Source organism: Eriocheir sinensis, chromosome 2, assembly GCF_024679095.1.
Source record: "Eriocheir sinensis breed Jianghai 21 chromosome 2, ASM2467909v1, whole genome shotgun sequence".
Taxonomy (NCBI): domain Eukaryota; kingdom Metazoa; phylum Arthropoda; class Malacostraca; order Decapoda; family Varunidae; genus Eriocheir; species Eriocheir sinensis.
In genome coordinates this window covers 3,527,152-3,552,226 of record NC_066510.1, presented here as the reverse complement: position 1 = coordinate 3,552,226, position 25,075 = coordinate 3,527,152, and the positions used below count along the sequence as shown (strand labels likewise).

The 25,075-nt window shown below is 47.1% G+C and overlaps 1 protein-coding gene across 5 annotated transcripts in view; it reads left to right on the top strand.

Annotated features, from left to right (window-relative positions):
• LOC126998572 (leucine-rich repeat-containing protein 40-like) overlaps positions 1 to 25,075 on the top strand; it is a 98,490-nt gene that overhangs the window by 27,979 nt on the left and 45,436 nt on the right. For all 5 annotated transcript variants that reach the window (XM_050860403.1, XM_050860393.1, XM_050860386.1 and 2 more), the window contains 2 exons: positions 9,310 to 9,506; positions 22,164 to 22,367. In XM_050860403.1, the coding sequence (XP_050716360.1) occupies positions 9,310 to 9,506; positions 22,164 to 22,367 (401 nt within the window). The remainder of the gene's footprint in view (positions 1 to 9,309; positions 9,507 to 22,163; positions 22,368 to 25,075) is intronic.

Here is a 25,075-nt window from a genome sequence, read left to right as displayed (position 1 = left end):
TAGTGGAGTGATTCCCATGTGGTATTGGTGTGCTGGATATCCCTTCACTGGTAGCCTGGTAACATGTACTCCCAGGTCTTGCTCTGCCTCTGTGGTGGATAGTGGAGTGTTTCCCATGTGGTACTGGTGTGCTGGATTTCTCCTCCCAAGGTGCAGGACTTTACATTTTTCTTCATTGAATTGTAGCAGCCACTTGTTGGTCCACTCCTGTAGCTTGGTGATGTCTTCTGGTAGGAAATCCGCATCCGAGACTCAGACTCTTTCTCGTCACTAATCTGAACCCACACCTCTCACCTCTCAGGGAAACACAGTGACGCAGCAGGAGGAAAGGATGGGATAGAGAGTGAAGATTATTCTGAGTACAATGATAACAGTGATGAATATAATGTGAGCAGTGACAGCAGTAGTGAGAGTGATTTAGAGAGTGGTGATGTTACTTCACTATCTGTACTGCACTCTGGCCCTCCCATCACATCAGTCTGGGTAAGAAGGGTGCGCGTAAGGCATGTGTTACCCCATCTAGTAAACGTGCCCCAGTCACCCGCCCCCTAGTACACCCATGGCCCTCACACCTCCTCTTCTGTAGCTGCTACTCTTGACACCCAACGTCAGTCCACAGGAGTGTTTTGTAAGGGGGCCAGAAGTGTTTCCCCAGGCGTTAGTGTACCCTGAAATCATATGATCATGAAAGGCTTTTTGATAACCTTCCACCATCCCCATGCAGCTCTGAGGAGGGCTAAAAGTAAGTGGGTCTAGTAGATGTTGTCTAAATTATATCAGTGTGAAGAACAATTCATATTATTGACATTAAGTTATGAGAGGGAGAGAGTGTGAAGTGTGCCGCCGCCATGGCTGGCCTGCGTTGACATATTGTGCGTCCTTGGCGGAGGCCCTCGCCATGCTGCCGGGAGCAGTGTTTCATGCCGGCAGCTCACACCCTGGCTACATTTCATGTCTGCTGGCGTGACTATTACACAACGTATCACAATTTTGATTTCACCGCTGTGTTCAGTGAGTTGAGACTTTTCATACAGTATGAATCAACAAAAAAATTATCAGCTGTTTTTACCCGTATCTCAGGACCACTTGATGAAAGCAATGCCTGTCATTCAAGGGTTAATGTCTGTTTCACATCACCCGTGTACATTCAGTTCTGATTCTCCTTTCTGCTACAGAAGTAAGCATTTAATGGAAGGGTTTCAAATGGGAGAAATGAGTGAAGTTTCTGGGATTGAGGCGTCAGTTAGCCCTTTGGTTATGTATTTCACTGTCAGGCAAATAACATTTTCATTAACATTATTTTTCAGGCACCAATTAGAGGTTACTGATGTAATCCTACTGTACTTTGTTTTGTTTACTTTAAAATGAAGATGGTGAAATTTCGATACTTTCTTTGCCTTAAAAACTTAAATTCTTTGTGAGCAAGATTTGTCCTTCCTGATAAATTAGTCTCCTCAAGTACTCTTTACCTTCCCTCGTAGCACCATTTAGTACTTTCACTTTTCTGCAAAGAATGCCTTCTGTAAACCTCATTTATCATGCTCAATTTATTTCATTAAAGCAGCCATTCATGTTTTGTTTGCCTGCTCGTCCATCTTGAGTGTCCATTCTCTTTGCCTTCTCATCTCAACTCTGCACCAGCATGGCCGTAATCAACTCTAGTCTACCTCCTTCTCCTCACGCCCGCCATCACCGCCTGATGCCACGTTGCCGACGCACACCACTCAACACTCAACACACTATTCAAAAATCACTTTCCACTCCTACCCCACCTGCATGGCACCACCCTCCGAGTAGCCACAGGCAGGCAGTATGACCATACACCTTCTGCATAGGCCATGGAAAGGGCAGAACAGGGCGGCAAGACTCACACAGCGGCCCATCGAGTCGGCAACACAACCACGCATCCCACACACTTACAAGCAGGCGAACAGGTGAGGAGGACACTGAGAGATGCCAGGGCTGGGCTTTCTTCTTTAATGAACACAACTGAGTACACAGCAAGTCACAGTGCAAAGCACATGTATTCCACAGGCAAAGTACAGGCATGTATCTCCTCACAGTCCAGGACACAGGCAGGCACTCACACATGACTCACAACTTCTGTCTCTCTCTGCCTCCAACACATGCTGGTTGCCTTGGGCTTACAGTAGCGGTCTCTGTAGGTCGGCCCTCTCTCGACTTATATAGCTGCCCCTTCTGCAATACACTGTGCAAGCCCCGCCACATCCCCTTGCTCCCAGGCACAGGGAAAGCTCTTGATTGCACCATGTTACATCACTCACACAAACACATAAACAACACACACACACACACTGTATATAAAAGCAGAAAAAAGGAAGAACCCCTAAACTACAGACCAGTATCATTAACCAGTGTAGTTTGTAAAATATGTGAGAAAGTGATAAAGAAGCAATGGATGAAATTTCTAGAACATAATATCATTACAGAAAAACAGTATGGCTTTAGAAAAGGGCGCTCATGTGTAACAAACTTACTGAACTTTTACTAAAGAGTGACAGACATAATACAGGAGAGGGACGGATGGGTAGATTGTGTGTACTTGGACCTGAAGGAGGCTTTTGACAAAGTTCCACATACAAGATTACTATGGAAGCCGGAAAATAAAGGACGTTTGAAAGGAAAAATGAAGAATTGGATGGAAAGTAACTTAAGAGGAAGAGAGATGAGAACAGTGGTAAAGGACATAAATTGGAATGGAGAATTGTAGATAGTGGAGTGCCTCAAGGATTGGTATTGGCACCAATACTTTTCCTGGTATATATAAATGATATGCCAGAGAAATTAAGCAGTTATATGAGCCTGTTGGCAGACGATGCGAAACTGCTGAGACATATAAGAAACAGTTAAGGCTGTGAAATTCTGCAAGAGGACCTGAATAGATTTGGGACAGGAATATGAATGGAGATGGAGTTCAATGTGAAGAAATGTCATGTAATGGAAATGAGAAAGAGTGAAGGGAGACCAAAATGGACATATAGAATGGGAGACGGAGAAATATTATAAAAAGTTCAAGAAGAGAGACCTGGGAGTGACAATACAGGATAATCAACAGCCTGAGAGTCATGTCAATAGGATATTCAGTGATACGTATAGAATGGTAAGAAATATAGGATTAGCATTACACTACATGGATAAGGATATGATGAAAAAGATGGTGACCACTATGATTAGACCAAAATTGGAATATGCAGAAAAGGTGTGGTCTCCCCATAAGAAGAAACACAAAAAAACTACAGTACCCTCTCGAAGTTTTATGATTCCGAAGTTCATGATCCTCGAGTTTCGCGCATTGTCACCCCAAGTTTCGCGCTGCTTTGACATGTACGGGTCACGTCTACTTACCACCGGCGTCACACATGCTACAGAGAGAGAGAGAGAGAGAGGAGAGAGAGGAGAGAGGGAGAGACTTATTAACATGTTAACCGTGTTTGAATTTCCCGCCACCTCCTCCCTGTCACGTTTGGTTCAACTCAGCGCGGCCTCAATACCACGCGAGCCCCAGACTCGAGAGGAGGTGTGTAGCTTCACTCTGGTTATGAGGCCCTCTCGTGACAGGTGAGATAGAGAGGATGAAAACAAGGAGAAAGGAGGAGGGAGGGTCAGAAAGGAGAGTCAGGTCTGGGCTTTGGTCAGGTCATGTCCATACCTGTCACACACACACACAGAAGGTGAAATGAGGAGGATGTGGAGAGGATGGAGCAGAAAGGAGTCAGATCAAAGATTTGGTTAAAACATGACCAGACTCAGGTCAGGTCATGTCCTGACTTGTCAAACACACACTCATACACACACACACACACACACAGAAGGGGAATGAGAATGGTGTGGGGAGGGAGGGGCAGAAGGGAATGTCAGATCAGGGCTATGGTCAGGATATGACCTGACTCAGGTTAAGACATGACCTGACTCTCCCTTCTGCCCCTCCCTTCCCCCACCCTTCTCATTTCCCTTTGTGTGTGTGTGTGTGTCATGACATGACCTGACCTGACTCTCCCTTCTGCCCCTCCCACCCCCCACACCCTTCTGATTTCCCCTTATGTGTGTGATGCACACCCGGAAAAGTTGCCGGTTGCCCAAGCTGCCGCCAATGCAGTGGGAAGAAAAAGGCCCAGTGTGACACCAGCTTACGGACAACCGACAGCTCGCTCCCGGATGGGCGTACGGGCGATGCCAGTAGCCACAACGGTTAGAGGAAAACGGCCAGTGTGACACCGCCTTAAGGCAGCGAGGCCGCTGATTGGGTGAGCGGCGGCGATGACGTCATCAGACTCCCAGCGAATCACAAGCGTGTTTTCAGAGCTCAGCCAATCGTAAGGCTTCATCTGTGGCTTTAAAACGACCCGTTCTCTCTTCCTGTTTTCTTCCTTTTTCCAAGGTACGTATTTTGAGATAACAAGTGAGTAGAGGAGGAAAAAAAGTGAACTCCAGGAGGCAGCATGAGCCAATTATAATGGCGCCACTATAAACAGTTGCCTGTGCCATGACGGGCTCGGGGCCGACCATCAGCCCCAGATGGACAGTCTACCGGCGCCATAGCCCACATGTAAAAAAAAAAAAAAAAAAAAAAGAATAAATAAATAAATTTAAAAAATCCATGGGTCAGAACAAATGAGCGCTTTTTTAGTGTTTTCAATACCTTGAGTTTTGCGATCCTCGAGTTTAGCGCTATACCTTCGGAATGAAGCGAGCACGAAACTCGAGAGGGTACTGTTGAAAGAATACAAAGGATGGCAATGAAAATGGTTCCAGAACTAGAGGGATTGTCATATGAAGAAAGGTTAACCCTTTCCTTGCGCGCGGGACGGGACGCAACTATCCCCTCAGGCGCAGTCAGGCAGCCCATTGGGGGGTCTCTTTTAACCTCTGTATCTCAAAAACTATTCATCACAGCTAAAAAACAAAAACACCAATGGAAAGAGGAGGTCCAGACCTATAGGAGTCGGTTATGTATGCCTCTCTTGCGAACGTACATGCACGTTCAGGGAGTGTTGAATGTTAACACTTACGTCAGTGCGTGCGGAATGATCAGCCATATTGAGGGAACTGAGGACATCTCTCCTTCAGATTCTGGCAAGGGAGTATTGCCAACTGCAATATTTGCAACTATTTGGTCAAAGAATCTGTCAGGTGATAGGTGAAGCTATGCAAAAATGCCGCTATATTGGGCAAGAACATCCACCAGTTACTCGTCCGTAGATTTGCTGCTTTGGGCTGATATGATTTTCCACCAAATTTGGTGAAGAACCCACTCAGTTGTCAATCCTGTGTTGTGAGAATTAGTGTTGGAACACTCTCATACGCGGGAGATTTGAGTGCAGCTGGAGCTCGCAGCGAGCGTTTAGCATCACCAGCAAATACCCCTAAGGCTCGCTGCGAGCGTTTAGCAATGAAAGGGTTAAAGGACCTGCCAACACTGGAACAAAGAAGAGAAAGGGGAGACCTAATACAAATTTATAAACGACATATTGATTAATATGGAGGAAGTAGACAATGAGGAGTTACCACTAAGAGAAGGAAGAAACGTCAGCAACACACGAGGGCACAGTAAAAAGTTGAGGAAAGGAAGATCTTGAGAGACATAAAGAAATATAGCTTCCTGCAAAGAAACATAGAGGTTTGGAACAGACTAAGTGAGGATGTAGTATCAGCAAAGAGTGTGTACAACTTTAAGGAAAAGCTGGACAAATACAAATATGGAGACGAGACCACACGAGCATAAGCCCAGGCCCTGTGAAACTACAACTAGTTAAATACAACTGGGTAAATACAAACAGGTCAGTTAATTTGAAAAATATACTATAGAAATCTTATATTTATATCTGTACACTTAAGAACTGCACTTCCTATTTTCTATAAGCTGAGCGAAGAAAAAACTGTCAATTTAAAAAAATGTTCATGACAAATCCCAGCCAGGCTCTCCCCTTAACAGACTAATGGGAAATCATCTGGTCCACTACAAGGAAAAGTCTCTAGTTTGGTAATGGTGTGTGGCAGCTGATTTGGTGGTGTCCATTGTTATTGTTTGGGTGTTGCTCTAGCTTCATGGCTGCTCACAACCGAGAGAGTTCAGGTTCGATGGTAGTGACACGACTTGCCTGATGGGCGAGCCTCCCATAACTGCTTCTGCCAGGGGGGCACCTCTTTGGCCGACTGGTAGAGGAGTGGCTTTCCCGTTATGCTGGTCGCGGGTTCGATCCCCAGCGCCGGCAAACCTTTCCTTGTCTGGATTAATTTCTCGTGTGTTTCGTTACACGCGGTGGTCGTGTGGGAGTGTAGAAAAGAGAAAAATTCTGGCATTTCACTGGTGGCAAGGCGGTGGCATCCTCTCCTGTGGTTCTGTTGTGTCTCCCTAAAGGGGTAACAGGTAGAGTGATGGCCCATGCTCTCTGAAGTTCATAGAAAATGGGAACTCAACACACAGAAATTAATCTAAATAGGAATGGGGAGCTGTGTAGTGACACGACTTTCCTGATGGGTGAGCCTCCCATAACTCACTCTGCGAGAGGGGTACCTCTTTGGCTGACTGGTAAAGGAGTGGCTCTCCTGTTACGCTGGTCGCGGGTTCGATCCCCGGCGCCGGCAAACCTTTCCTTGTCTGGATTAATTTCTCGTGTGTTTCGTTACATGCAGAGATTGTGTTGGAGTATAGAAAAGAGAAAATTCTGGCATTTCACGATTCCCGGGCGGAGTGGAAAAATTTGGGCGGCTTTTCCAACACCCTATGCCCCTGTCCACCCAACAGTGAATGGGTACCAGGTATTAATCGGAGGTTGTGTCCCATCTCCTGGGATCTGTTCCCTTCTCCTATAATTCCTTCCCCTTCTGTCTCTCTCCGGCATATGACCACAGATGTTGCGCCGACTAAATGAAACTTTCCAACTTTTCGCTTCATGGCAGGTCTTGTTTGTAAGTTTGTGTGGTAAAAAATCTGTAGTAAAACTGATGACCCCTACAGCATGCTCCAGTTGTAGCACGAGGTTCAATCACACACTCCCTCCACCAAGTCTCAGTCTTTATAAGAACATGAGAATGTAATGGGTCTGCAAAAAATAGTAGGTTTGTACAAGCCTGCTCCTGTAAATCAATCCCCACCCAACCTTACTCCTCATGAATTTATCTTGGGCCGCTTTCACAGTCACTTTGTTTTGATCATTACCAATGGCGGGGATTGACGCTATAATTTTTCACGTGAAACTGGCCTATGGGGTAGTGGTGGCTGCAGAGGAAGCGAGAGGTGTTGAGAGCATGTGGCAAGGTGCGGGGCTAGGCTAACCCCGCAGCCGCCACTACCCCATCGGCCAGTTTAACGTGGAAATACTATAGCAGCGATCGCCGCCATTGGTAACAATCAAAACAAACAAAGTGACTGTGACAGTGGCCTCTAACCTCTTCTTGAACATGTCAATCGTGTTGGCACTCACAACATGACTGCCGAGCCTGTTCCACTCATCCACTGTGAGGCTTTGTGGTGCAGTGGTTAGCACACTCGGCTCACAACCGAGAGAGCCCGGGTTCGATTCCCGAGCGGAGTGGAAAAATTTGGGTGGGTATTCCAATACCCTACACCCCTGTCCACCCAGCAGTGAATGGGTACCAGGTATTAATCAGGGGTTGTGTCCCGTCTCCTGGGATCTGTTCCCTTCTATAATTCCTTCCCCTTCTCTGGCATATGACCACAGATTTTGCGCCGACTAAACAAAACTTTCCAACTTTTCCACTCATTCACCACTTTGTTAGTAAACTGATTCTTACCCATGTTTTTGTTGAATCTGAATTTATCCAACTTAAACTCATTTTTACGTGGCCTGCCTGGCTCTCTTACTGCCAGAACTTTATTAACCTGTCCGCTGTGATTGGTACGGATTTAGTTTTCCCTGGTAGCCTGGTAACATATAGTCCCAGGTCTTTCTCTGCCTCTGTGGTGGATAGTGGTGTTTCCCATGTGGTATTGGTATGCTGGATTTCTCCTCTCAAGGTGCATGACTTTACATTTTTCTTCTCTGAATTGTAGCAGCCACTTTTTGTTCCAATCCTGTAGCTTGGTGATGTCTTCTTGTAGGAAATCCACAGCCAAGGGGTTAATATTACCCTTATGAAAGCCCTTCATCCATTTATAAACTTTGATTAAGTCTCCTCATAAGGCAGATTTCACAACCCTTGAATCACTTTAGTCATCCTCCTCTTCACAGATTCTAGCATCTTGTTATCCATTCTGTGGTAAGGTGACCTGAAATGAACCACATAATCAAGATGCAGTCTAACTAATGCTAAATATAGCTTGAGGATGACTTCAGCGCTTCTAATACTTACGCATCTAGAATAAAACCCAGTACCCTGTTTGCCCAATTCTTCACTTGGATGCATTGAGCCCCAGGACAAAGATCAGAGCTCACTAAGACTCCTAAATCCCTCTCACACCCAGACCTACTTAGGGGAGTGCCATTCAAGGAATAGTAATGTCAGGGGTTATCCATGCCTACACTCAGAATACTACACTTCCCTACATTGAACACCATCTTCCACTTCCCCGTCCAATCATGCAGTCTGTTTAGTTCATCCTGGAGAAGGCTAGTGTCCGGATCTGATTTAACTATTCTGCCAATCATACAGTGTCATCCACAAACTTACTGACATTACTATTAATTCATGTGTCCAAGTCATTAATATAGATGATAAACAGCAGGAACCAAATACTGTGTGACCCCACTCAAAGCACACACAGCCCCAGCCAGACTTTTTACCACTGATTTGCGCCCTCTGCTTCCTGCCTCTAACTTATGCCTCGATCAAGTTCAACACTTTCCCCTGTAATTTTACCATTTACCGTTTACTGTTGATGAGGTTTCAGGCTTACTGCTCCTTGCTATGCTATGCTGGATATCCCCTCCCAAGGTGCAGGACTTTACATATTTCTTCATTGAATTGTAGCAGCCACTTTGTGTTCCACTCCTGTAGCTTGGTGATGTCTTCTTGTAGGAAATCCTCAGTCAAGGGGTTAAAATACAAAACATTCTTATTCACTTTCATTGAGTAGCATTTAACCTGGTAGCAGTGACGGGCCAAATTTGTGGCTTTACCGTGTAGCAGCGACAGGCCAAATTTGTGCCATGATATAAACCCCCCAAAATAGATGATACATAATCTGATCATAAATGTTTTGATATATATTATGAAATGGTTTGTGTGAGGGGTGATTTTTTCTCATTTTTCTCGCTTGGAGAGACCATTAAGTAACATGATCCCCGCTGCTACTGGGTTAACTGAGCACAAACTGTCTTCCTGCAGTCCCGGAAAAGGTGTATCACATCAATGAAATAGACACCGAGGAGGCCAAGAAGATGACCATGAACATGAGGATGGACAACAGTGATGACGACCGCTGGTGGGAGCAAGTGGACCTCACCCGCCTCTACCTGAACTCCAACCAGCTGGCCTCCCTCTCCCCCATGATCAACAACCTTCAGTCTCTGCAGGTCTTGGATGTAAGTGTCACATTTTGCATCACCTCCAGAGCTAGCCATCTCTAATTTCTCTCATGTCCTTCTCTGTCTTATGGATTAACCCCTAGAGTGTCGGCGTAGTACAACACACTCCCCTGGACAAGTCTATAGTGAAACCAAATCGTCGAGTCTTTTTGGGCGGTGGCTCCCGAGGGTCCATTTCTTCCCTCTGCTCTGCCACACAGTCCCAACGCCTATCTCTTCCTCTCATATGTAAGGTAAAGGTAACATATGATAGGAAAAAATAGGTGTTGGGACTGTGTGGCAGAGCAGAGGGGAGAAAGGGACCCGCGGGAGCCTCCGCCCAAACGGACTCAACAATTTGGTTGGACTATAGGCGTGTGAGAGATTTAGGAGTCTTTGTGAGCTCTGATCTCTTTCCTAGGGTTCAATGCATTCAGGCCACGTACATAAAGGATTCCTACCCTGCTGTACTGCATGCTCTGGTAGGGGCATCAGGACTCTGAGGTTTGAGTGTTATTCCTTTCCACGACGACTATTCAAGAACTTGGCAAGGAGGTTATCTGCTTCTTCATTGCGGAACCACTAAAAGTTAGCCTCTTGGAAGTTTCTTTTTTTAATCATACATAGGTTAAGAACTCATTGATCTGCTTTTGTTTGAGGGAATTCATGTATTTGTGGTGCTTGTCCAAATAGCCCTCCAGTACCTTGTTATTGAAGATGGCACACCTGTCTGAAGCATAGGTAAGTGTTGATCGAGGATGTGCCGACCAGTTCCCCCTGGCTGTGTAGCTCAGTAATTAATGCAAAAGACAGACCTTCATGTCTAACATCCTCCACATTATCTTCCTTTTTGCTTTCTTCTACATCAGCAGTTTAGTTCTCTGCCATCGAGTCTTTAGAAGTGATGGGGCCAGACCTACTGTATGCATGCATGTTGGGGAGGCGGTGGCTGAATGGTTAGCATGGTGGCCCCGCGTTCGGGAGCTCCAGGAGGGATGCGGGTTCGAATCCTGGCCGGCGCACAGCTGAGGTTTTTCAGTCACCGCCGAGTGGCCTAAGACTACCTACATGTTGGCCTGAAAACCACCCAACAACCCGGGCTCTAGATGACCTCTCCAAAGAGAGGCTCAAAAATGAGTTCCGGGGGGCAGCATGAGCCAACACAAGATGGCACCACTATAAATACTCGCCTGCGCCAGAACGGGCTGGGCCGACCATCAGGCCCCACCGGGAAGAAGCCTTGGGCCGACCATCAGGACCCACCAGGAAGAAGCCTACCGGTGCAATAGGCCGCGACGTTAAAAAAAAAATCCTCAGTTGGTGTGCTAGAGAATTGGGGTACATCTTGCTTCCTCTGCAACTGCCTGAACTTGTGTTGTGTTGCCGCTGTGGTTGTAAGGGGAGGGAGGAGGTCTTGGCAGACTCAGGGTGGTCAGGGCATTGTCGTAGGTGTGGTAAGTAGGGTTTGAGAGAACTGTGCGTGCCTGTTCCTGAGCTCTCTCAAGCTGCTGTCGTTGGGTGAGGGTCAGCACACAGGTAGTCCTTGAGTTACGACGTATGCGACTTACGGGCGCTCACACTTATGGCTCGGCCAATGTTAGTAGTAATACATGGTTAAATAATTCCCACAGCAGTCCCTAAAGGAGACCACTTACCAAAAAAAAGCAATCATAGTCGAAAGAAACATTCACAGAAGGGAAGAAGATGCATCAGAGGTGACACTGGATGCTCATATAACCACAATTGTCCTTTTTTTTTATAAACACTGCTACCTCCCCCCCACCCCCCCCTGCCCCCTGCCAACACAACCCACTGCACAATGACCTGGCGGGTGTTTGGCTTCCGTCACCATCTTGGCAAAACTTGATAATTCAGTTCGTAACATGGCACAACATTGCATGGCTAAAGTACTCATCAGCTGAATCCAGGCTGGGGTGAGGCGAGCACATGAGGACAGGTGGGGTAGGAGGGGGAGGGCAGGATGCACAGGAATGGTGCTATATCTGCAGCAAGACATTTGAATAATATTTTATTTTGTTTTTTATGTTCCGTATTTGACGGCTCATAAGACGCAATTTTTTTTCCAAAAAAATGTCCAAGAAAATCAGCCTTCGTCTTATCACGTCAAGGTTCAGCTTTGGGTCACTGGCTAGTGAAGTTTTAGTGCTGCAGTGGCACATAAATTAAACCACAAACCTCTCTGCAAATGTAAACCTGGTGGTGATCACTTCTACACCAACAACGGCAACTCTTTTCAGAAGTAATATGTACAGTACTCTCTTGAGTTTTGCGCTCGCTTCGTTCCGAAGGTATAGCGCTAAACTTGAGGATCGCGAAACTTGAGGTATTGAAAACACTGAAAAAGCGCTTATCTGTACCGACCCGTGGAGAAGTTTTATTTTTTTATTTTTTTTACATGTGGTCTATGGCGCCGGTAGACTATCCATCTGGGGCTGATGGTTGGCCCCGAGCCCATCATGGCGCAGGCAACTGTTTATAGTGGCGCCATTATAAGTGGCTCATGCTGCCCCCCGGAGTTCACTTTTTTTCCTCCTCTACTCACTTGTTATCTCAAAATACATACTTTGCAAAAAGGAAGAAAACAGGAAGAGAGAACGGGTCATTTTAAAGCCACAGATGAAGCCTTACAATTGGCTGAGCTCTGAAAACACGCTTGTGATTTGCTGGGAGTCCGATGACGTCATCGCCGCCGCTCACCCTGTCAGCGGCCTCGCTGCCTTATGGCGGGCACACATGACCCGTCCTGGCTCGTCTGGCCGTCTCAAAGTGGGTGGGGCTAAAGGCCTTCAGTCCGTGTGTGTGTGTGTGTGTGTGTGTGTGTGCATTTCGTCTGGTGTGGTCTTATGAGGCGGCCGGATGTCCGTCGGTCTGTGTTTGAAAATCCCTCCGGCGTGGCCTCATGCCTCACTGTGTGTGTGGCTCATTAAGGCGGTGTCACACTGGCCGTTTTCCTCTAACCATTGTGGCTACTGGCAACGCTCGTGCGCCTATCCGTGAGCGAGTTGTCGGTTGTCCGTAAGCTGGTGTCACACTGGGCCCCATCCTTCCCACCACGCTGACGGCAGCTTGAGCAACCAGCAAATCCAACTTTTCCAGGTGTGCATCACACACGGCCAAGGTCGGTTGCCTGTATCTACATCCACAATGTAAACAAAGCACTTGCCCTGTATCAACATGGCGTCGTCTGCTAAAGTAAGGGCTGTCGCGGCTTGTGCTGCCATTACCCAAGTTATGGACTTGTTGCTGCAGTTAAATGGAAGGAAGAAGCTGTTGTGGGTGTGGCGTGTCTGTGTTTACTCCATGCCAGTTCTCATTGTCACCACGTGAGCAGCCAACTCACCCATCTTGACTCCGACCACATAAACACGTGGATTGAATAACAATAAAGACACACACACACACACACACACACACACACACACACACACACACACACACACACACACGCACGCACCAGATTCATCATAAGCCATGGCAAATGTTTCTCACAAACAAAAATGGCTTCGCCATTTCCTAGAGTGTGTTAGAATTTATTTGGTGAGTGGTTCATACAAACCAAACATACCCAATGGAAAGAAGAGAGCAGTGTTACAGACGACTGCTCTCTTCTTGCCAAGAGCTAGGTTTGGTTCATGTGAGCCACTCACCAAATACGTTCTAACACACTCAGGAAATGGTGAAACATCTGCAATGGTTCCTAATGAGTCTGACTTTTGTGTGTGTGTGTGTGTGTGCTTGTGTGTTTGTTGTTATTTGATCCATGTGTTTATGTGGTTGAGTCAAGATGGGTGGGTTGGCCGCGCACACGCAGTGGTGACAATGAGAACTGGCATGGAGAAACCACAGGTATGCCACACCCACAACTGTTTCTTCCTTACATTTAACTGATGCAACAAGTCCATAACTTGGGTAATGGCAGCACAAGCCGCGACAGCCCTTACTTTAACAGACGACGCCATGTTGATACAGGACAAGTGCTTTGTTTATGTTGTGGATGTGGATACGGGCAACCGACCTTGGACGTGTGTGATGCACACCAGGAAAAGTTGGAGTTGCCGGTTGTCCAAGCTGCCGCCAACGCATTGGGAAGAAAAAAGCTCTGTGTGACATCAGCTTACGGATAACCGTGAACTCGCTCCCGGTTGGGTGTACGGGCGTTGCCCATAGCCCCAACGGTTGGACAAAAACGTCCATTGTGACACCACCTTAAGGCAGTGAAGCCGCTGATAGGGTGAGCATCGGTGATGACGTCATCGGACTCCCAGCGAATCACAAGTGTATTTTCAGAACTGTCAGCCAATCGTAAGGCAGCCGCCTTCATCCGAGGCTTCAAAACAACCCGTTCTCTCTTACCGTTTTCTCTCTCTCTCTCTCTCTGTCTCTCTCTCTCTCTCTCTCTCTTTTGCCATAGCCACAATGTTTGGAGGAAAACGTCCAGTGTGATACTACCTTTAAGGGGGGCGACTACCCCCCCCCCTACAGCTCTTTTGGTAGGTCCAATAGCCTTGAAATTTTATTATGTTGTTTGTTGGTGTTAATGAGGAGTGTATAGTGAATTTCATGGAGATTGGGTGAATGATAGGGGGCACTGAGGTAAAACGCGTTTTTTTTCAATTTGTTTCACAGGCTTTATTTTTAAGTCAATCACTTTGAAAAAATTACCAATGAAACTTCGATTATATATCTACATTTTGTCGGGAACAGATTTTTGATTTTTGCTTTTATCTTTGAGAGAAAATTTTTAATTTTTTTTTTTCACACTTGATTTTCTCCGCTCTGTATCCCGTTTTCTATGGCCAGATTGAAAAATCTATTCCAATAAAAAAATCGGCCTTTAATTGAAGTTTTTATTGATACCTAACAATTGTCAGTCAGATGATTTACTGATTTTTTGAAATTTTTTGAAGTGTAAAAAACCAACTTTTGAGAAATCGGCTCCTAAATTTTTTTTTTTGCATTTACCCCTGTCATGCCCTTCATAATTGTCCGATTGAGATGAAATTTTCACACATGATTGTGCAAACCTTGCTGATTGACTGGAGATATTGATAAGGCATCTGGTCCCCTTTTCTCAGTGTTGAGAAAGTATTATTCACTGGTATGTGAGGGTGTCAAAAGGCGCCACCTTTCTCATTGTCGCCAGATTTTATCAATATTCTCCAGGCTGGTATTCTTCATCCTTCTTCTGCTGTTTTCTTTTCTTTTTGGACTTGGGTGTTGCATGTCTGGCTCTTTCAAGGTCTTGCCAGTGAAGAGATTCTTGTAATCTTTCTTGAGAACCAAACATATGTAATATTATGTTCCCATCCTCATAGCCAAAGTTGTGACGCGTGATCTACAGTCCTCTCGGCCTCGGGCAGCATGACTCACTCCATCCACCCTCTGAGATGCCCAGTGATGCAGATTCATAAAGAAGAAATCATTTTTTATTGAAAATTTACGCAGTATATAAGCATTGAATGACACCACGTGTGTAACCGCGTGACTCAGGCCTCTGACGCAACCTTGCTGGTATTTAAACATGGCTTCCCGGCCGTAAGGGATTTAATTTGACCAAAACAAACCTTACCACTTGATAATTTAGGCTATCTCGGCCACAGTGAGCGATGAAAAAGAATTTCTCAGATTTCAAAAATATTCGGCCAAAAATACCCCGTAGCCGCCCCCCTTAAAGCTAGCGTGCGTGACGCCGATGGTAAGTAGACGTGACCCGTACGTGTCCAAGCAGCGCGAAACTTGGGGTGATAATGCACGAAAGTCGAGATGGTATGAATTTAGGACTAACCGCAAAACTCATGGATCTCGAAACTCAGATAGTGCGAAACTAGAGAGGGTACTGTATAACGGTAGTGCTTACCGTTACTTCATATAAAATATCACCAGTCACAAAGAAAATTAAGTGACGATGCTTAGCCCTGCTTGTACCTAAACATACTATACACTGGTGGGGGCCTGATGGTCGGCCCAGCCCGTTGTGGCACAGGCGAGTGTTTATAGTGGCGCCATCTTGTTTTGGCTCATACTGTCCCCCGGAGCTCATCTTTGAGCCTCTCTTTAGAGAGGTAACCTAGAATCTGAGTTGATAAGTGGTCTTCAGGGCAGTATGTGGGTAGTCTTTGGCCACTCGGTGGTGACTGAAAAATCCCAGCTGTGTGGTGGCCAGGATTCCAACCCGCGTCCCTCCTGAATCTCCCAGACGCGGTGCCGGCACGCTAACCACGTAACCACCGCCTCCCCTACCCATTACCCCTCTGACAATGTTGCTGTTTACACCATGTTTGTTTACATATCAAAGCAATACTCTTGAGTCTAAGAAGGACCAGTTTTGGTAGGTCCAAGCAATTATTAACCCTCTCGCGCATCATAAGTTTCAATAAGTTTTCTTTTCTGCGCTCATTTCAAACATTGGGTCGCTCGCTGGTCGCGGCAGTTTTTTTTTTGTGCGCCGAAAATTTTCATTTCTCAGCTACATTCTTTCCCCAAACCTGCATTTATCATATATCAATGGCTTCCTTATTTGTTGTAGTTTTTCATGAATCAATAAAGAAATAATAATAGTAATTCATAGGACCGTTTATGGACATGGAATAAAGTGCACATAAACAATTTCTCTACTTATAGTGGGAAGGGCTATGAATTTCAGGTGAAAAATCTTCACCTGTCATTCATTGTTTAAACCAGTTTATTATATTTTTTAATGTCTGCCCAAATTGGGGGGTGCTTCTTATAAGCCCTTGCATCTTATAAGCCATCAAATACGGTAAATTTCGCCTTACGCCCGGCCTGTCGGTCCCAAACCCCATTGCAACTTGAGGACTATCTGTACGTGAGTTTAAGCAGCATAAAGGATGTGTATATACTGCACAATTTTGCAGCTTGTGCTCCCAGCACCCTGAGTCTTGGCAACATGTACAGCGTGTAAGAGGGTGATCTGATGATGTTGGTGATGTGCTGCTTCCATCTGAGCTGGTTGTCCACCGTTATATCAAGTACAGTAGAGCCCCACTTAGCGCGAGATCAATTAGCGCGAACCGCAATTAGCGCGAACTGCAATTAGCGCGAGCCACCATCTACCAAGAAAAAAATTAATTAGCACGAAAGCCTCAGTTAGCGCAAGCAGCTACCACGACTGAATTTTGAAAATTGCGCCAAGCTGCCATGATGCGCGACACAAGCCACCATGTTGCGTGGCACAAGCCACCATGTTGCGTGGCACAAGCCGCCATGATGCACGGCACAAGCCGCCATGATGCACGGCACAAGCCACCATGATGCGCGGCACAAGCCGCCATGATGCACGGCACAAGCCACCATGATGCGCGGCACAAGCCACCATGATGCGCGGCACAAGCCACCATGATGCGCGGCACAAGCCGCCATGATGCACGGCACAAGCCACCATGATGCGCGGCACAAGCCACCATGATGCGCGGCACAAGCCGCCATGATGCACGGCACAAGCCACCATGATGCGCGGCACAAGCCACCATGATGCGCGGCACAAGCCACCATGATGCGCGGCACAAGCCGCCATGATGCACGGCACAAGCCACCATGATGCGCGGCACAAGCCGCCATGATACACGGCACAAGCCGCCATGATGCACGGCACAAGCCACCATGATGCGCGGCACAAGCCGCCATGATGCACGGCACAAGCCACCATGATGCGCGGCACAAGCCGCCATGATGCATGGCACAAGCCACCATGATGCGCGGCACAAGCCGCCATGATGCACGGCACAAGCCACCATGATGCGCGGCACAAGCCACCATGATGCGCGGCACAAGCCGCCATGATGCACGGCACAAGCCACCATGATGCGCGGCACAAGCCGCCATGATGCACGGCACAAGCCACCATGATGCGCGGCACAAGCCGCCATGATGCACGGCACAAGCCACCATGATGCGCGGCACAAGCCACCATGATGCGCGGCACAAGCCGCCATGATGCACGGCACAAGCCACCATGATGCGCGGCACAAGCCACCATGATGCGCGGCACAAGCCGCCATGATGCACGGCACAAGCCACCATGATGCGCGGCACAAGCCGCCATGATGCACGGCACAAGCCGCCATGATGCGGCACAAGCCGCCATGATGCGGCACAAGCCTCCATGATGCGCCGCACAAGCCACCATGATGCGCGGCACACGCCTCCATGATGCGCGGCACAAGCCACCATGATGCGCGGCACAAGCCACCATGATGCACGGCACAAGCCGCCATGATGCACGGCACAAGCCGCCATGATGCACGGCACAAGCCACCATGATGCGCGGCACAAGCCGCCATGATGCACGGCACAAGCCGCCTAGATGCGCGCCACAAGCCGCCATGATGCGCGGCACAAGCCGCCATGATGCACGGCACAAGCCGCCATGATGCACGGCACAAGCCACCATGATGCGCGGCACAAGCCACCATGATGCGCGGCACAAGCCGCCTAGATGCGCGCCACAAGCCGCCATGATGCGCAGCACAAGCCGCCATGATGCGCGGCACAAGCCGCCATGATGCGCGGCACAAGCCGCCATGATGCGCGGCACAAGCCGCCATGATGCGCGGCACAAGCCGCCATGATGCGCGGCACAAGCCGCCATGATGCGCGGCACAAGCCGCCATGATGCGCGGCACAAGCCGCCATGATGCGCGGCACAAGCCGCCATGATGCGCGGCACAAGCCGCCATGATGCTCGGCACAAGCCGCCATGATGCGCGGCACAAGCCACCATGATGCGCGGCACAAGCCGCCATGATGCGCGGCACAAGCCGCCATGATGCGCGGCACAAGCCGCCATGATGCGCGGCACAAGCCACCATGATGCGCGGCACAAGCCGCCTAGATGCGCGCCACAAGCCGCCATGATGCGCGGCACAAGCCGCCATGATGCGCGGCACAAGCCGCCATGATGCGCGGCACAAGCCGCCATGATGCGCGGCACAAGCCACCATGATGCGCGGCACAAGCCGCCATGATGCGCGGCACAAGCCGCCATGATGCGCGGCACAAGCCACCATGATGCGCGGCACAAGCCGCCATGATGCGCGGCACAAGCCGCCATGATGCGCGGCACAAGCCGCCATGATGCACGGCACAAGCCGCCATGATGCACGGCACAAGCCGCCATGATGCACGGCACAAGCCGCCATGATGCACGGCACAAGCCACCATGATGCGCGGCACAAGCCGCCATGATGCGCGCCACAAGCCGCCATGATGCGCGCCACAAGCCGCCATGATGTGCACCACAAGCCGCCATGATGCGCGCCACAAGCCGCCATGATGCGCGGCACAAGCCGCCATGATGCACGGCACAAGCCGCCATGATGCGCAGCAGCGTTGATACAGGGCAAGTGCTTTGTTTACGTTGTGGATGTGGATACGGGCAACACCCCTTGGCCGTGTGTGACGCACACCCGGAAAATTTGGATTTGCCAGTTGTCCAAGTGTGATACTGCCTTAAGGCAGCGAGGCCGCTGACCGGGTGAGCGCTGGCGATGACGTCATCGGACTCCCAGCGAATCACAAGCGTGTTTTCAGAGCGCAGCTAATCGTAGGGTTATTTTTTTTAATGTGAGTGATTATTTTGAGTAAGTCAGACCCACGTGTGCACCAAATATTTTTTTTCATATTGGTTACTTTATTCAATTGGCGCGAATTCAGTTAGCGCGACCGCATTCATCCACCTAATTCTCGCGCTAAATGGGGCTCTACTGTAGTTTGGTGACCTGGAGTACCTAGAAGTGATGGGGGCCAACTGACAGCTGTGGAGGTGGCACTCATCTTTTGGAGGTGCAGAAGTTCATCACCATGGTCTTGGTGTGGCTGATTGTGACACTGTTGTCCAACATCCATGCCTGAAGGTTGTCGAACGATGCTGGAAGTTGTGTGTAGTCTGGAGCCCTATTGTTGACAGGTATACCCATGGTATTGTTGTCAGTGTGCTTCCAGTGATTTGGAATGTCCATGAAGGCATCGTTGATGAGCACCAAGAAGCAGAGAGGGCCAATTTTAGTGCCTTGCAGGATGCCACACATCAATTGTTGAAGGGAAGAGACAGAGCCTGGAGAGCATACTAGCCGCTGGTGGCCGCTGAAGAAGCCTGTCAGCCATGCCACCAGATTAGGGTGAAGCCTCAGCTCAATGGCCTCTAGTAATGACAAAAGTGTGGTCTGCAAGGGCAAATGCTTTCCTAAAGTTAACAAAAGCCAGGGCAAGGGAGGTGTCACACTTGTCCAGGTGGCTGTGTAGTATGAAGTCGAGGAGGCTGACCAGGCAATGAGCAGTGGAGGCATACCTCATATTACTGAACTGTTGGACGTCATTGAATCTATTTGTATCATCATGAGCCCAGTTATAAATGAAGCTTTCACAAATGAGGCTGGGGCTGGGTGTGATAGCAGTTGTCGTGAGATCATTAAGGGTCTGTGGGCTGGGAGTTTAAAGGATGGGAGTGATGTAGGAAATTTTTGAGTTGCTTGGGCAGGTGTGTTGCTCCAGTGAAGTGTTGATTATTGAGCAGAGGGAAGTGGCAAGTTCTTGGGATAATCCCTAATGAATTTTGATAGGGAGGTCAGTGAACTTGATGGATGTGCCTTTATTTTTCCTAATTTATTGAAAGCATCAACCTCCTGAACATTGAGGAGTAGGGAGGCAGATGGTAGATAGTATGCTGGAAGAAAAGTGAGGTCAAGTTTGGGCAGGATTTAATATATTCCCACTAAACAGTTGTTAATCCCCTCGGCTGTGGATTTCCTACAGGAAGACATCACCGAGTTACAGGAGTGGAACAAGTGGCTGCTACAGTTCAATGAAGAAAAATGTAAAGCCATGCACCTTGGGAGGGGAAATCCAGTATACCAATACCACATGGGAAACTCCACTATCCACCACAGAGGCAGAGAAAGAACCAGGAGCATATGTTACCAGGCTAACAGTGAAAGCCAAATCCGTACCAATCGCAGTGGACGGGTTAATCAGAAGATAAATGTGAGGTATGGGGAAAGGAGGATTAGTGTTTGCTGAGTCTACAGAGAGATCTGACCATGTGACTCCACTGTCTGTTGCTGGCCTGTTTAACCCAGTAGCAGCGGGGATCATGTTTCTCAACCCTTTCATTGCTAAACGCTCGCAGCAAGCGTTAGGCGTATTTGCTTGTGGTGCTAAACACTCCCTGCGAGCTCCACCCGCACTCAAATCTCCCGCGTATGAGAGTGTTCCAACACTAATTCTCACAACACAGGATTGCCAATTGAGTGGGTTCTGCACTAAATTTGGTAGCAAATCATATCACCCCAACGCGGCAAATCTACGGACGAGTAACTGGTGGATGTTCTTGCCCAATATAGTGGCATTTTTGCATAGCTTCACCTATCACCTGACTGATTCTTTGACCAAATAGTTGTAAATATTGCAGTTGGCAATACTTCCTTGCTAGAATCTGAAGGAGAGATGTCCGCAGTTCCCTCAATATGGCTGATCATCCCGCACGCACCGACGTAAGTGTTAACATTCAACACTCCCTGAACGTGCGTGTACGTTCGCAAGAGAGGCATACATAACCGACTCCTATAGCTCTAGACCTCCTCTTTCCAATGGTGTTTTTGGGTTTTAGCTGTGATGAATAGTTTTTGAGATACAGAGGTTAAAAGAGACCCCCCATTGGGCTGCCTGACTGCGCCTGAGGGGATAGTCGCGTCCGCACCGCGCGCAAGGAAAGGGTTAAAGGTTCCTCTAAGTGATAAAAATGCGAAAAAATCACCCTCACACAAACCATTTCATAATATATATCAAAGCATTTGTGATCAGTTTATGTATCATCTATTTTGGGGGGTTTAAATCATGGCACAAATTTGGCCCGTCGCTGCTACACAGTAAAGCCACAAATTTGGCCCGTCGCTGCTACCGGGTTAAGATGGTGTATTTTCTCTGTAGAATAGTTCACTCTGGCAGCTTCAAATTCCCCAATGATTTTGTTCCTGAGCCATCTGTACCGGGCAGGGTGAATGTGGGGAGCCCTGTTCCTCTGGGAAGGAAGCCTCCTGATGGTGAGGCTGATCCATGGGACATCAGATAGATGGACAGGGAAGAAGGTGTGGTAGACGTTGTTAATCGTGTCGTGGTAGCTCTCCCATTTGTGGTTGATGTCTGGCATGTTTGTTACTTCAGTTCAGGGGTGTCGTGTCAGCCACGGCCCGTACCGTCTCTTAGCTGAATATGTCATGTGCCTGTTTGGCCTGGCAGAAGGGAGGCAGGGAGGTGGTGGGAACCAGTTTCCACAAGACTGACAGGCCAATTAGTAGTGCAGAGACCATCACTCATTTAATGTTTTGTAGATTATGGAGAGAAAATGTTTAATCAGATGATGCAAACATGTGTATCTTTTGTATTAACTTAATTATTTATGTGTACTGTATATAATCATACAAATTTCAACCTCCAGAGCAATGGTATCTTTGATTGTTGAGTAAATTAAACCCCAGAAAAGTAACATTCATGTACAAGGTAGCCCCTTAAACCTGACCTTATAATGTTCATAAATAAAATCAAATTTTCACATAGATATATACAATATTTCCTTATGAAATAGGATTGAAGTTGACTCATGTATTTAAGATAAGTCTAACCACTAATGTCATGGTGCAGCTTTCAGATAACCTCCTCAGCACCTTGCCCTCAACCCTTGGGGAGCTGACCTGCCTCCAGAGACTCAACCTCAGCCACAACAAGCTGCAGGAGTTGCCAGCAGGTGCCTATATTCTCCCAGACTTACGGTCCTTGCAGCTTGACCATAATAATTTCTCATCTCTCCCTGATGACTTGGGAAACTTGCCAGTTCTGGAATATTTGGTAATTTGTTACTCATATGTTTGTCTGTTAACAGAAGTAGAAAATATGCATCTATACCTAATGTTAAAGAGCTGTAGGCTTTATTGTAAATCAGAGTTAATTTGACAAAAGAATTTGAATCTTTCACAGAGAATAATTTATTTATTTTTATGTTGAATCATCTGAAGAGTAAGGTTCTTCCTGGTGGACCTAGCAACTTATATTTGTTATTTATTTTTGCCAGGCATTTATCCCCTTCCTTACCAGCGAACACCAATTTTAATTCATGAAAAGTTTTGGCTGCTAAACAGATGAGTTACTCTCGTAATTCACTGCTACACTGACACACACAGGACTATATTCTGCCAGTTTATGTGATTTTCGTGTCTGTTATCGACAAGTTGATGGACTGGCAGTTGACCATCAGTTATCTAAAAAAATAATGGCATGGCAATGCCTCTTAAGTTATAATTGACCTGATGTTGTTCTGTTTTTGTACATATCACAACTTGTTTTGTACTATTGATTATTTTCTAATCATTTTTTGTGTATAGAGACGTGTATTATATCCAAATATACATATGAAATTATAATTACTGGCATCACAGCCATGACAACGTGCATGATTCAAGGACAAATGGGTGGACACAAGTTGTAGTGTTTACCCAGCTGTTGAACAAGGAGGTGCTATTTTTTCACATCATCACACAGTTTCTCTGCACAGGGAATAATTTATATTTCACTTAAAACACATCTCATGGCCAAAATCTATCATGAGCATGCAAAAAAATAGTATAAACCACTAAATGAGGGTTTTGAGATAAATATAAACTGCCTCCATGAAATTGGGCAGAGCAGGCAGAAAAGTTGGTGGGGGGAAGTGTGTTGGTGTGCTGGGGCGGCGTGCAGTCAGTAACAAAGGGGCTGATGGGCAGCATGAACATATATTTTGTATATATGTTGCACCCACGGCAGAGAGGTACTGTACTGTTTGGGATAGTCGGACAGAAGTAAAGGGCATGTCTTTTCCCCACTTGCGCCACTGTGATGGAGGAAGGGGAATAAGTGAGGGTGGTTGGCAGCGAAGTAGAAGTAAGGTTGTAGATTTTGTTTGCCCATATAGAGTGGGAATTGAATGTGAAAAAGAATGCAAAATAATTTTGAATGGTGAAGAAATGGAGGAGGTCAATGAGTTTACGTACCTTGGATCAGTTATGTGTAAGCATGGTGGTATGGAGGGAGAGATAAGAGAAAGGGCATTGCAAGGAAGAAGGGTGGTAGGGTCTTTGGGACGAATCATGAATGGCAGAAGTGTGAGCATGGAGGCAAAGAGGGATTTGAGAAATACAATAATAGTACCAACCTTCACATATGCAAGTGAAATGTGGGCCTGGAATGAAAGTCAGAGGTCTAGAGTGCAGGCAGTGGAAATGAGTTACAGGTAACTCTCGATTTACGCGAGTATTGTGTCCTTGAAGAGGACAATGTAAATGTAAATCAAATAAGAGGTAGGTTTCTATCGAAAAATAAATATTCACTTCATTCAGTGGAGAGAGAGAGAGAGAGAGAGAGGGAGAGAGAGAGAATATTCATATCACCGAGATATCCACTCATGCACTCAGTCTCAGCCTCACTAGTGTGAGGAAGAAGAATGAGGGACACCATGAGCGACTGGCTAGTATTGGTACCAGTGCCGAGCAGTCTGGTACCGGTACCGTATCGTGTAGCTGGTACCGTTAGTACCAGTACTGGTACTGGTACATGTCCACCCCTATTGTTGAGTAGCATGGCAGCGTGGGTACTGTATTGTTGTTCAAATGGCGCGCGGGAAGAACTGAGCTCAGCTGTGTGGCCGCGGCGCTGTGTGAGTCCGGTAGCATGAGACATCTGGTGGCCACTCCATAAAATATCGCGTATAAGTGGAAAAAACGTGTAAATTAAACATTTATGTTGATTTTGGACCCCGCGTTATTTTAAAAACTTAAAACAAACTTGCGTAAATCGAGAGTTACCTGTATTTGAGGAGTGCTTGTGGTGTGAGTAGAATGGATGGAATGAGTAATGAAAGTGTGTACGAGCGTTTTGGAATGTGTCACGTGAGTGAAGGGAAGAAGTGTGGAGTGGTGGAAGAAGTGAAGCGACAGACTTAAAAGTGGTTTGGCCACATGGAGCAAATGGAGGAGAGTAAAATGACCAGAAGGGTGTATGTGAGTGAGATAGAGGGAGGGAATGCTAGAGGACGACCTCCAGTGAAATGGAGGGATAGGGTGCAAGAGTACGTTGGGGAGAGGGGGGAAAGATCCTTGAGAAACTTTGAGCAGGCAAGGAGGGAGTGTCTGGATAGAGAAAGTTGGAAGCTCTTGTGCCGTGGCCATCCCCTGGTGGGAGCTCCTAGGAGCAGGCGTCGATGAAAATGATGATGATGATGATTGCCAGCAATCAGATAGACATCTGCTGATATAGGCATAAGCATAACTGGGCGTTATCGCGATAAGTTATCGCTGATAACAAAATCAGGTTATCAGCCATCCGCTACTTATTTAAATATATATCGGTATCTTCGTTACTTTTGTAACCAAACCAGCGATAATCGCTATATTTTTCCGCCTCTCAGAAAAAAAAACGTTGTCTCCTCCCTACTGCGCATGCCTGGCCCGGTGTTGTATGAAAAAACTTCGGGGTATGAAATATCTTCGGTGATGAGATTTCATACTTAGATCATGAAAATT